Genomic DNA, 14,593 nt, shown 5'->3' with positions numbered 1-14,593 from the left:
GGAGTTCAGGACTTTATCTTATACACAACATATAAAGTCAACGGAGGCTTTGAATTTTACATCAAGTTAGCATTTTACGAAGAATACTTTTTTTTTTTTGGTAACATGGAGGTTATGTTGGATTGGAGAGAATATGACTGAGCCATAGAGATCAATTAGGAATATCATCTAATATAGTTAAAAGATAAAGGCCTGTACTAGATAAGGTTACAGCAATAGCACTGAGGAAAAAGAAGAGATTTAAGAGATAATTCAGGAGTAGATTGATACAGGCAATTAGATTTGGAAAGTGGGGCAGGGGTTGGGGGTGGGAGGAAGAATCAAGATGTTTTTGTTTGGACAACTGCTTAGGTGTTAGTATGTTAAGCCAGATAAAGAACATAATTGGAATACTGGTTTCTGTAGAAGACAATACATTTACTTTTGGATCTGTTGAATGGGAGTTATAGCAAGATGCTGAGGTTCATAGGTAGTTGATTATTTCATATGGAGCTCAGGAGAAAGGTTGAGGTTATGGATATACAGATTAGAAATAATTGGGAGGCATAGGTGATTATTATTGGAATGTGAGATTGAGTGAAATTGCCCAGAGAGAGAAAATAGAGTAAGAGCACCTAAGACAGAACTACAGGGAACATTGACATTTAAGGGTAGATGAAGAAAGAGGAGCCCAAGAAAGAGTGAATGATCAGAGTCAAAAGTAGAGCTAGATTGGTAGTAAGTAGAAGACTGAAATGAGGCCTTTGAATTTGACAGGTTGCATAACACAGAGAATATGGGCATTTTTGTCATAAAAACCAGAATTTGAATCCTGGCTCCATCTCTTATTTTACTGTCAGAATTTTAGCAAGTTATTTAGCCACTGAACTTTGGTTTCTTCTTTTGAAAACTGGAGATAGGAGTTACCCCAAAGGATTGATATGAATAGTAGATGAAATTAGTAGATTTATATATAGTGCCTAGCATGGTTCCTAGCAGAAAATAGGGATTTGATAAAGAGTAGCTATGTTAACGCAACATTAGTAGTGGTATTATAACGTTGTTGGTGACCAAAGCAATGATACTTTCAGTGGTGGGTAATACTGTGGTAGCTAAAAAGGAGCACAAAAACCAGATTGAGTTGGGTTAAGAAGTGAAATGCAGAGAAGTTTTTTTTTTGTTTTGTTTTTCAGAAAGCTTTGCCTCTATAGGAAGGAAGAGGTTATAAAGTCATTTTTTAGCAATAAAAAGACATTGACCTATTGAGAGTACAATTTTAATAGCGAAATAGGGTAGAAGCTGAATTTGGAGCAGCTTAGTATGAGTGGATGTGAACAGAAGATACAGTGAACATGGACTTCAGAAAGTTTTGAAAGTAGAAGGAAGAGATGTCTTTATTATTTTGATTATTTAAAGGAATTACATTCAAATAAGTTAAAAAATACAGAACTGAAAACAATAGAAATTTACCTGAAAATATATCCCTGTGCCCTAACTATAGTACTATAGTATAAAATTATACTATAGTATAATTTTTTTCACAATTACAAAAAGCAAAATTCACCCTAAGTCTAAGAGTTTCCACATCTGCATATGTGAATAGGCTTAAAGATTCCCCCACCCCCATTACTAAAATCCAATTTCTGAAATTTTCTCTTATGAGTCTTAGAACTGGACACAGTAGTTCAGAAAGCCTTTGACTAGTGCTAGGGAAAATATGAATATTGCCTTTGTAGTTTTGCCAACACTCATATTAAGGAAATTTGGAACCTAGTGGGGTTTTAGTTCACGTAAGGAGCAAGAAAAAACAAGTCCCGTCAAAAAGTGGGCTAAGAACATGAATAGACAATTCTCAAAAGAAAATATACAAATGGGCAACAAACGTGAAAAAATGCTCAACATCACTAATGATCAGGGAAATGCAAATCAAAACCAAAATGCAATACCACCTTACTCCTGCAAGAATGGCCATAATAAAAAAAATAAAAAAATAGTAGATGTTGGTGTGGATGTGGTGAACAGGGAACACTTCTACACTGCTGGTGGGAATGTAAACTAGTACAACCACTGTGGAAAACAGTATGGAGATTTCCTTAAAAAATAAAAGTAGAACTACCATTTGATCCAGCAATCCCACTACGGGGTTTCTACCCAGAGGAAAAGAAGTCATTATACGAAAAAGATACTTGCACATACATGTTTATAGCAGCACAATTCGCAATCACAAAAACGTGGAACCAACCCAAATGTCATCAACCAACGAGTGGATAAAGAAACTGAGAGAGAGAGAGAGAGATATTGTATATATATACAATATATAATATATTATTATATAAATTATATATAATTATAAATTATATATAATAATATAATATATAAATTATATATAATATATAAAATATACATAAATAAAATATAAATAAATATATATAAATAAAATATATAATTATATATAATATAATTATATATAATTATATATAATAATTATATATAATATAATTATAATATAATTATATATAATATATAAATATATAATATAATTATATAAATATATAATATATAAATATATAATTATATGTTAATTATATATTATATAATATACAATTATATATTATAATTATATTATATCTTATATATAATATTATATTATATATAATATTATATAATATATAATATAATATTATATATAATATTATATTATATATAATATTATATAATATATAATATAATATATATAATATTATATAATATATAATATATAATATATATGAATTATATATATAATTCATATATATATAATATATATATGAATGAATGATAGAATACTACTCAGCCATAAAAAGGAATGAATTAACAGCATTCTCAGTGACCTGGATGAGATTGGAAACTATTGCTCTAAGTGAAGTAACTCAGGAATGGAAAACCAAACATCATATGTTCTCACTCATAAGTGGCAGCTAAGTTATGAGGGTGCAAAGGCATAAGAATGACACAATGGACTTTGGGGACTCAGGGGAAAGGGCAGGAAGGGGATGGGAATAAAAGACTACAAATAGGGTGCATTGTATACTGTATGAGTGATGGGTGCACCAAGACCTTACAAATCACCACTAAAGAACTTACTCATGTAACCAAACACCACCTGTTCCTCAGTAACCTATGGAAATAATAAAGGAACTGGTACTATTAGCTAGATGAAAATCCAGGCCTCCTAATTATTGTATGGTGTTCTTCCTGCCACAGCTTGATCATAGAACAAAGACAGAACCTTCTAGCAGCATAAAAAGAGTATGTAAAAAATCTGATAAATTAAGGGACGAGTATTTGTATTATAAAACATTCATCCCAATATTATTTAATGGCAAGCTAGAATTATACATTTAAGTTTTTATATAAATTGTGAATTTATACATTTAAACGACTTCACAAATAACTTTAAGGAAACATTTAATGTGTAAATTAATATCTATATATTTTAAATAATTGCCTTAGAAATTCTAGATTGCTTAGTTTTTGATTTATTATAATCATTGGAACCTTTAGATATGCACTATTTCTGCTAATAGTTATTGCCTGTTAAGTACTTCGCATGTGCTTTGGCTGAGTTCTTTCTCTTGATTTTCTCATTTAATCTTTACAACAACCATAAGCGGTAAGTATTCGCATTATGAGAAAGCTGAACTGAGTGATATCATCAACTTGGAAAAGGTAGCATACACATCTAGTAAACGGGGTGGAGCTAAAATTATGACCATTTGATCCCAGAGTCTTTGCTTTGCACAGCTATGCTGTTTTATCATTAATTTAAGCTTCTGTTTAATATAGTAGTTTTAAAAATATATCATTTGGATTCTATTTGCTTCATTTTTAATTGATATATAATTGTACATATTTTTGGGGTTACATACTTGCATACAATTTATGATGATTAAATCAAGGTAATTGGGATATCTATCACCTCAAACATTTGTCTTTTATGTTGAGAACATTCCAATTCTTCTCTTCTAGCTATTTTGAATGACACATTATTGTTAATTGTAGTCACCCTACTGTACTATCAAACACTAGCTCTTATTCGTCCTATCTAACTATATTTTTGTACCCACTAACCAACCTTTATTCGTGACCCTTAATAAATAACCTCTTTGAAAAGAGCTTGGTAATGGGTCTGTTTGCTTCATTTTGAATTTAAACCTAATATAGGCATGTCATCATCCTCAGTGAGTATGATTTTTGTTGGGTCATTGATCATTGATGAGGGTGTTAAAACATACTCCGGTTGAGAATTAACCTTATGGCATGCTTCTTATGATATTTTGCCAGATTCATGTGGAATGCTTGGTGGCTCTTTTGGGGGCTTTGTATCTTACTTTTAAGGCAGAAAATGTTGAACATATCTAATATGACTATTTTGTTGAGTACTGGAAACTTTTTAGAGTAATTAATACAAAACTTTATGAATCACAAGTAGTTAAAAGTAGATCTGAGGTATTTTAAATTGAGACTACCAGAATATTTTATAATAGTTTGACAAATATAGATTTGGTACCTTATTATTTTAAACTATTGAAGATATTGTAACCCTTGATACTTGCTTTTCCTTTGAAAATGATGAAACTACATTTTCTCCCTTTTGTAACTGCTATAACATTTTCCCCCTTTGCCTAAATTTAGATTTAGAATTATTAAGGTACGTCTCTTTTATGGAATGCTTGACATGGTGTCCTTTGTTAGCTAGTCTCCTTTCAGTGGTGTACTAGTGATAGTAAAAGCATTTCAGGTAATTTTCACTGGGTAAATGCACATTTAGAGGAAGTAGTCTCAAGTCTTCGTGAAGAGGAAGGATAATAGCTGCTTTGGTATAGTCTAATAAATGCTAAACTTTCATTTATCTGGAAGAAAAATGCCACTTTTTGAGTTATGCTTTACCTGAAAGTTGGCTGAAAAATGATTTACAGTATTTGATACCTTATTTTTAAATGAGCAGTTTAAATTATCAAATCCTAATATGATTTTATTGATTTCAGTACCTTTTGCAGCATTTAATGACTTTCCTAATATGCAACCACTTATTAAGGTGCTCCTTGTGAGTAAAAAATAAAGTTAGCAGCTAATTTGCAGATGTTAGGATATGATTTGTTCAGGTAACAGCTGAAATTTTCTATATAAATTGCATGGAAAGTAGCAAAATATAAAGATGGTTCCATTTATATAATGATACTGTGCTTATAATTTGTTATTGCCATGGCTTGGTTAGAGACTAAATTGTGAACCAATGGAAAATTAGTTGATCCCAGTAATTTTAGCTAAAATCGTTTGAAAATACTTAGTTGTGTACAAAAACTGTCATCTGAAATAAGTATTCATTAAATGTGAGCTGTCAGTTTATAGACATTATCATATTTAATTCTCATAACAATTATATTAGTTAATATTATTATCCTAATTTTACAGATAAAATAACAGGTTTTTCAAAGTTAAGTAACCTATCTGAAGTCATGTAGCCAGAGCCAGGATTCCAACCAAATCTTTCTGACTGCAGGGCCCTGGTTCTTAGCTGGTAGACTAGATTGGGATGAACTAAGATCTGATGCTAGAGCTGTACTTTCAATTGCAATTAACTTTCATGAAATTCTTTAACTGTCAAATAGAGTCCAAGTGTTTTGCTTCTGGACATATGTATTTTTACTGTTTATGTCAATTAAAAATAACTTATTTAGTTTCAGCTCACTAATTCAGGATTTGTGATAATTTAATCTGATAGGTAGAATTGAAAAAGTATAAAGGCTTCTTTATGTGAAATCTTACCACTGACATTCAAGTAAAATATTGGTGGGAATAGAGAATAATAGAATTCAATTTTATGTTACTGAGTACAAGTCATGAAACTTTTTTTGTAAAAAGCCAGATAGTAAATATAGTTAAATGGCCCTGAGAGCCATATGGTCTCCGTTGCAACTACTCTACTCTTCTAAAGCAGCCATAGACAATCTGTAAACAAAAGAACTGGCCTGTGTTCTAATAAAACTACAAAAGCAGGCGGCAGCCTGGATGTGGCATGTTTGCTGACCCCTGTTACAGAGAATCTTGTAATTTCTGTAATTATAAGCTAAGATTTATTAATGACGAAACATTGTTTATATGGAGTAGATCTGTTGAATGTTTTGGCCAAAACAAATTTGCCAAAAGGATAGCAATACCATGAAGGAGAATGGAAATGGTACCTAATAGTAAAAATACTTTTTCAGCATTTCTATGACTACTTAGATTAATTACCTTGATAATTCCAGAATATACTTATTCACTTATCTCTTAGTTTTTAGTTTTTTAAATCTTGAAAAACAAATCTGCAATTTGGAGTTTTCACTAATTCTGATAAACTTTCTTTCCTTTATTATAATTAGGAAGATTAGTTTAAAAAGATATGGCACATAATTGGGTGATTTTATTTTACTGGATTTGTTTTGAAAAGTAGTATCAGTAGCTACACTTAGATCATGGCTTGTTGTGTAAACATGTACAGTTGAACTGTAAGTTCAGAAATAGAGTACTTTGTTTTCAATGTCACATATTATAGATTTATTATTATCAGTAATTTTGACACTATAATGCCTTTTGGGGCTGTAAAATTTTAATAAATATAAATTGTTTGTGATACTGGCTAATATGGTATATTGGAAATTAAGTCTAGTATGTACTTACTCTTCTCAGAGATTCGTCAGCGAACTGCAGCTCAAAGAAACCTTTCTCCAACACCAGCAAGCCCTAACCAGGGCCCTCCTCCACAAGTTCCAGTATCTCCTGGACCACCAAAGGACAGTTCTGCCCCTGGTGGACCCCCAGAAAGAACTGTTACTCCAGCCCTGTCATCAAATGTGTTACCAAGACATCTTGGATCCCCTGCTACTTCAGTGCCTGGAATGGGTAAACAGAGCACTTAATGTTATTTACAATTTATATTGTTTTCTCTGGTTACCAATAAAACGGGCCATTTTCAGATGGTATGGAAATGGCATTTCATTTGGAAATAGCAGAGCAGTTATCTGATTAAGCAGGAGTTCCATATTCAATTAGCCATAACTCTTTACAGCTGGCACCTTGTGATACTGAAACCTATTTCTTGAGCTCATTTAACTGTTATGGCTTCTTTGTTTAAATGGCAATAAAACTTTGTATTATTCTGTAGCCAACAGTACAGCATATCTTTTTATATTCAACTTTAGAATGCCTCCAGATTTATATAAAACAGGGATAGAAGAAAACACTTTTGGAATGTATTGATGTTTTTTGCTAAACTCCATGCATGTATTTTTAAACATGACAACATATTTCAGGAATAATACTCCTGTATTGTGGTATACTTTTGTTAATGTGGGCTAGTAAATTTTTTTTTTTAACGCATAGAACCTTAGTATTTTCTGATAGATATTTTACAAAGCTGTATTAAATGAACATATTCTCTTTATTTTATTTCATAGATTATCTCTTTTCACTGTGGTGGCTCTCTAGGGGAAGATCCCATTCCGAAGTGTAATAGACTATAGTACCCTGCAGTTTCTTTTGGAGTGTGATTGGGGCATGGAAGTCCACTGCTTTAGCACAGATCACATTGTTTTATGTAGATTTCCATGTCATATTGTTGCATATGATAGTAAATTATTTATTTTGTTTTAGATTATTTAATTCTAATGTAGATTACTTTGTTATTTCATGACTAATTACTAATATATAATTAATAATGATTTTGAGGCTAGGCAGTAGCTGATGTCAGGTAATCAGTATTTGTGTAGTAAAATCAATAAAAAATGGAAATGTCACTTAGTACAGTAGATGTTTTTCCTGTTTTCCTTCAAAAATGCAGCATAAGATTTTAGAAGACTAAAACTCTTCATTTATTAACAAATTAAGAATACTGACTATAAATGAAATGTATACAAATCTTAAAACTTTAAAAATAGTTACGTAAAACAATACTTTTAAATTTGACATGTAATGACAATACTTAAGGCAGCCATATATTTTATGAAATTGAGAAAAGTTAAATTGATTGAAAATTACTAATGTTTCTGTTGTTATCTGGTTGATTTGAGATACCCATGATTTGTAAATTAAAATTCCTGGGTTAATGAAAGAACTTTTTTGGGTGCGAATGTATGTATTATATACATTTGTATATCTAACTTATTTTAAGCAAAAAGTTTAGCAACATATAAAGTAATAAAAACTGTATTGCACATGTAAGAATAGGGCTATAGAAGGAATAATAGCCTAGATTTTATGATCATGTAAATATAACATGTTTTACTAAAGTTTTTAATTAGTTTCTGTGTGAAAGACTGTGTTTAAATTGTACATTGTCAAAAATGTGAATGAGTTAAATAATTCATTATAAAGAAGATTAATACTTAATTTTTTCTTTATGCCATATTTGTGGAAGAGAATCAATTTAATGTGTATTACCACAGAGCTCCCATATGTTTGAAAATTAATAACCAGCAGGTACTTGATAATTTGCCAAGCTGTGTAAAAATGACCAGTATTCCTACAATGATTGCTTTTGATGTTTTTATTAATTACCGTTGTCTATAACAGCATGAATATAAAGATGCATGTGCAAGAGGTTTAAGATATTTTTATGAAATCTATTATTTCATGTATCCAGATTCTTTTGTGGATATGTTCACTTTAAATATGTAGAAGTAAAATACTCTAGCAAGTTAAGTTGGCTTAAATGCTTTCCAAATCTAATTTGGCTTGCTTATTCAAGTTGAAAATTTGATAATGAGGGATGACCATGTCTGGATTCAAGTTCATTTTTTGATGATAATAATTGAATGTTGTTAGCACAAGTAAACCAATAACTTAGCTGATGGAATCTTTTTTTTTTTTGAGACAGAGTCTTGTTCTGTTGCCCAGGCTGGAATGCAGTGTCATGGATCTTGGCTCACTGCAACCTCTGCCTTACGGGTTCAAGCAATTCTCCTGCCTCAGCCTGCCGAGTAGCTGGGATTATAGGTGGGCACCACCAGGCCTGGCTAATTTTTGTATTTTTAGTAGGAGTTTCGCCGTATTGGCCAGGCCGTTCTCAAACTCCTGACCTCAGATGATCTGCCCACTTTGGTCTCCCAAAGTGCTGGGATTACAGGTGGGAGCCACTGCACCCTGCCAGTGATAGAATCTTAAAAGTGTATTTGAGAGCCGGGCACGGTGGCTCACGCCTGTAATCCCAGCACTTTGGGAGGTGGAGATGGGCAGATCACTTGAGGTCAGGTTAGTCAAGACCAGCCTGACTAACACGGTGATACCTCATCTCTACTAAAAATACAAAAATTAGCCGGGCCTGGTGTCAGGCGCCTGTAATCCCAGCTACTTGGGAGGCTGAGTCAGGAGAATTGCTGGAACCTGGGAGGTGGAGGTTGCAGTAAGCTGAGATAGCGCCACTGTGTCTCAAAAAAAAAAAAAAAAGTGTACTTGATTTCTAATACTAAGAACTTGGTCTAGAACCTAACTTTTATTTACTAGTAGCTATAATTTTGACATCAGTTGCCCTTTTATAGATGGTAATAGCCTTTAAGTTTGTGATTATTTACAAATCGAATTTCCTTTTTATTCCTTTAAATTATAGGAATTTAGTATAATGTAGTATTGCTATCCTAAAGCCATCTGGAATACTTGAAAGATTTTGTCATAGCCATTTTGAAACCCTGGTATCCCTATATTGCAGGGCGTCTTCCAACAGGGTTCCATTTTGTTTCAGAGTCTTCTATGAAATCTCCATGTAAACCTCCATTGCTGCCCACCTTATTATGTTCATTCTGTCTTGTTTTACAAAGGCAAACATCACATTTTATTTTATTCTGTCACTGTCTTCTCAGTGCCTTCTGTGTTGTCTCAATTCAGAGTATTCCTGCAAATAGTTCTCTTTCAGTTTTCAGAGGTTATAGGGTTACAATTCATAATGTTTGAATGTGTAACTCTTTATTTTTGTTATTATTTTTATATAAAATAAAAATTATTAACTAAATTTTATGTGTTATTCCTCCACTCCCCACTCACCATTAGTCTCTTATGATATTGTCTAATTTATTACGTGAACACAGTATATTTCTCTTCACTTATTTAGGTCATTAATTTCTTTCAGCAATGTTTTGTAGTGTTTGGTGTACAGATTTTGCACTTTTTGTTAAGTTTACATCTAATTATTTCATATTTTTAATGCTATTGTAAATGGTATTGTTTTATTAACTATTTCCAACTGGTTATTGCTAGTATATAGAAATACAATTGATTTTTGTATATTGCTATTGTGTCCTATAACCTTGATAAACTAATTTATTGGCTCTAGATAGTATAACTTTTTTGTAGATTACATAGTATTTTCTACATAGACAGCCACATTGTCTGAATAAAGAAAATTCTACTTCTCCCTTTCCAATTTGGTTTTATTTTATTTATTTTTCTTACCTTATTATATGAGCTATACCTTCAGTACAATGGTAATAGAAGTGCTAGGAGTGGACATCCTTGCCTTTTTGTTGGTCTTAGGGGAAAAGCAATTATTCTTTCACAGTTTAGCATGATGTTAGCTCTAGGGTTTTTTGTTTTAATAAATACTCCTTATCAGCTTGAAGTGCCCATCTATTCTTAGTTAGCTGAAGGTTTTCTTTTAAATCAGTAATAGATTGTGTATTTTTTCAAATGCTGTGTCTACATCTATTGAGATGTTTATATTGGGCTTTGTTTCTTTGTTTTAATGCCTGTTCATATAGTGAATTACATTGATTTTTAAATGTTAAACTAACTTGCTTTCCTGGAATAAATCTCACTTGATCATGATAAATTATCTTATATGTATATTGTTGGCTTCGGTTTGCTAATATTTTGTTAAAAATGTTTATATCAATACTCATTAGGAATATTGGTCTGTGGTTTTTTTGTTTATTTTTTTCCTTGTCATCTCTTTGTCTGGTTTTGGTATCAGAGTTATGTTGGTTTCATTTCATAACATTATGAGTAAGTATTTCCTATTCAGTTTTCTGGGCAATTTGTGTAGAATTGGTATTATTTCTTCCTTAATTTAAATGTTTCCTTAATTTTAAAGATATGACAAGTTGAAGCATCTGGGCCTGGTATTTTTTTTTTTTTTTTTTCCTAAGAGAAAAAGGTGTTTTTTTTTTTTTTAACTAAAAATTCAATTTATTTAAGAAAAACTATGACCAATATCACACATGATCGTAGATGCAAAAATTCCTAACAAAATTTTAACAAATAATTATTTTTATCTTCTTGAGTGAACTTTGGTAGTTTGGTAGTCTTTCAAGGAATTTGTCCATTTTATCTAACCTGTAGAATTTATTGGCGTTAAGTTGCTTGTAATAGTCCCTAATTATTCTCCTAATGTTTTTACAATCTGGAGTTGCGGCGTTTTTCTCCTTTCTGATATTAATAGTTTGTATCTTCTTTTTTTTTTTTTTTTCCTGATTAGTCTGGCTAGAGGTTAACAATTATATTGATCTTTTCAAAGAACCAGCTTTTCTTTATTATTTTTGTATATTCTGTTGTATTAACTTCCTCTCTGAACTTTATTATTTCTTTCATTCTGTACTTTGGGTTTCATTTGCTCTTCTTTTTTAGTTTCTTAATGTGGAAGCTGAAATTATGGATTTTAGTCCTATCTTCTTTTGTAATATAGGTGTTTAATATTATACATTTTCTTTTCAGTATTGCTTTAGCTGCATATTATAAATTTTGATTTTTTTTCCCATTTTCATTCAGTTCAAAATACTTTCTAATTTTCATTTTTTCTTTGAATCCTGGGTTATTCAAATGTATGTTATTTAGTCACCAAATATTTGGAGATTTTTCAGATGTTTATCTGCTGCTGATTTCTAATTTAATTATATGGTTAGAAAACATACATTGTGTTATTTGAATCTTCTTATGTGTATTCATACTTGTTTTATGTCCGAGAATGCCATGTATTGGTAAATGTTTTATATTTACTTGAAAGAACATATATATGTCATGGGTGATTGGTTCCAGGATCCCCCAGTGGATACCGGAATCCATGGATGCGTAAATCTCTTAAAAGAAATGGCATAGTATTTGCATATAATCTATACATATCCTTCCATATACTTTAAATCATCTCTAGATTACATATAATGCATAATAGAGTGCAGTCAGTTATCTTTTAAGGTGATTTAAATAATAAAAAGTCTTATATATTTACCCACATGGTAACTGTTTTAGATTCTTTATTCCTTTGTGTAGATCTTGCTTTCCATCTGCTATCACTTTCCTTCTGCCTGAAGGACTTCTTTTTAACATTTCTCGTATTCTTCTAGTGATGAATTCTTTCAGTTTTGTATATCTGTAAAAGTCTTCATTTAAAAATGTTCATACTGGATATAACATTTTTGACAGTTTTTTCTTTCAGAACTTTAAACATACCATTTCATCATTTTCTGGTTTGCGTCTTTTCTGATGAGAAGTCTGCTGTCATTCTTATCCTTTTCTCTGTACATAATGTATTTTTTTCTGTTTTTTTTTTTTTTTTAAGATTTCTCTCTCTCTCTTCTTTTTCTTTTTCTTTTTTTTTGAGATGGAGTCTCGCTGTGTTGCCCAGTCTGGAGTGCAGTGGCACAAGCTCAGCTCACTGCAACCTCCACCTCCCAGGTTCAAGCAGTTCTCCTGCCTCAGCCTCTTGAGTAGCTGGGACTACAGGCGCGTGCCACCACGCCCAGCCAATTTTTGTATTTTTAGTAGAGAAGGGCTTTCACCATGTTGGCCAGGATGGTCTCTATCTGTTGACCTTGTGATCTGCCCACCTCGGCCTCCCAAAGTGCTGGGATACAGGCATGAGCCACTGCACCCGGTCAAGATTTTTCTCTTTATTATTGGTTTTAAGCAATTTGTTCATGCACTGTCTTGGAGCAAAATTATGTTTCTTGTATTTGGGATTTGTTGATATTTTTGAATCTGTGGGTTTATAGATTTAATCAAATTTGGAAAATATGCATTATTTAAATAGTTTTGTCTTTTTCTTCATTTCTCTCCTCTTCTTGATGGACCCCCAATTATATATAATATATATAATATATAATATTTAATATAAATTATATATAATATATATATTATATAATATATAATATATTATATATATAATATATATTATGTATATTATATATATAATATATATTATGTATATAATATATATATTATACACACACACACACACACACACACACACACACACACCCCCTTATATATTAGGCTGCTTGAGACTGTTCTGTGGTCTTGCTCTGTCACCCAGGCTGGAGTGCAGTGGTACGATCATGGCTCACTGCAGCCTCCACCTCACGGGTTCAAGCAGTCCTTCTACCTCTGCCTCCTGAGTAGCTGGGACTACAGGTGCATGCCACCACACCCAGCTAATTTTTGTATTTTTTTGTGGAGATGGGGCTTCCTCATATTGCCCGGGCTGGTCTTGAACACCTGAGCTCGAGTGATCTGTCTACCTCGACCTCTCAAAGTGCCTGGGATTACAGACATGAGCTACTGCACCTGGCTGTCATTTTGTATGGTTTCTATTGCTGTGTCTTAAAGTTCACCAGTTTTTTTGTGTGCAGTGTCTAAACTGTTGTACACATAATCTGTGGATTTTTTTATACTAGACATTGTAGTTTTTATCTGTAGAAGTTCAATTTGGTTTTAAGTTTTACATTTTTTTATGTCTACTTAGCATACTGAATCTTTAGATTCTCAAACATAGGAAATATAGTCATAAGAATTGTTTTAATATTTGTGTACTAATTCAGTCATTTTCATAATTTCTGGGTCAATTTTGATTGATTTTTCTTATCAGTGATATTTTCCTGCTTATTGGCATGTCTAGTAATTTCTAATCTGTTGCCAGAGATTGTGAATTTTACCTTATTGAACACTGGGTTTTAAAAATTCCTATACAGTACTCTTCTGAATACTTTACCTGATGGCCTGTGTGTTAGGAGGTTTTCCCACTCTGATTGGAAATGGGCAATATTCTTGGCCCTGTATGAATGCTGTTTCTTTTCACCTTTTTGAGTAGTTTTTTTCCTCCATCCTCAGAAAGTTTTCTCACATGTATGCACCAGTCAGTACTCTGCTGAATTCTCCAGTAGACCCTCTGCAAATCTTTGTTGTTCTTTCTCTGTGCCTTCTCTCCTGCTTGGTACCCTTTCTTGTGAACTCAATATGCCTTGGCCTTCTCAGAATTCTGGCTTTGTCTCCTCAACTATGAGAGTCTGCTACACTTCACCTGGGTTTACTTTCTTTTCACTGCCGAGTGGAAACTCTCTATGGGCAATAAGCTGGGGCAGTTGTAGGGCATGTTTTGTTTTTAGTCTTCTCAGGGAACAATAACCTACATTGCTTGATATCCAGTGTCTTTAAAACTGTTACTTCATATGTTTTGCACAGTATTTTAATTGTTTTAGGTGGGACGTTAAATCTGACTCCTGTTGCTCTATTATGGCCTGAAGTGGAAGTCCCCTGATTTACTATCACGTAGGCTTTTAAGAGTTGGAGCATTTTATTTTTATTTTTATTTATTTATTTTTATTATACTTTAGGT

General features: G+C 32.1%; 1 protein-coding gene across 2 annotated transcripts in view; it reads left to right on the top strand.

The window, feature by feature from the left end:
• LNPK (lunapark, ER junction formation factor) overlaps window positions 1-14,593 on the top strand; it is an 80,393-nt gene that overhangs the window by 54,261 nt on the left and 11,539 nt on the right. For both annotated transcript variants that reach the window (XM_054477783.2, XM_054477781.2), the window contains exon 9: window positions 6,691-6,903. In XM_054477783.2, coding sequence (XP_054333758.1) covers window positions 6,691-6,903 — 213 coding nt within the window. The remainder of the gene's footprint in view (window positions 1-6,690; window positions 6,904-14,593) is intronic.

This window comes from Pongo pygmaeus, chromosome 11 (assembly GCF_028885625.2).
Source record: "Pongo pygmaeus isolate AG05252 chromosome 11, NHGRI_mPonPyg2-v2.0_pri, whole genome shotgun sequence".
NCBI lineage: Eukaryota > Metazoa > Chordata > Mammalia > Primates > Hominidae > Pongo > Pongo pygmaeus.
This window is presented reverse-complemented; position numbering and strand designations above follow the sequence as displayed.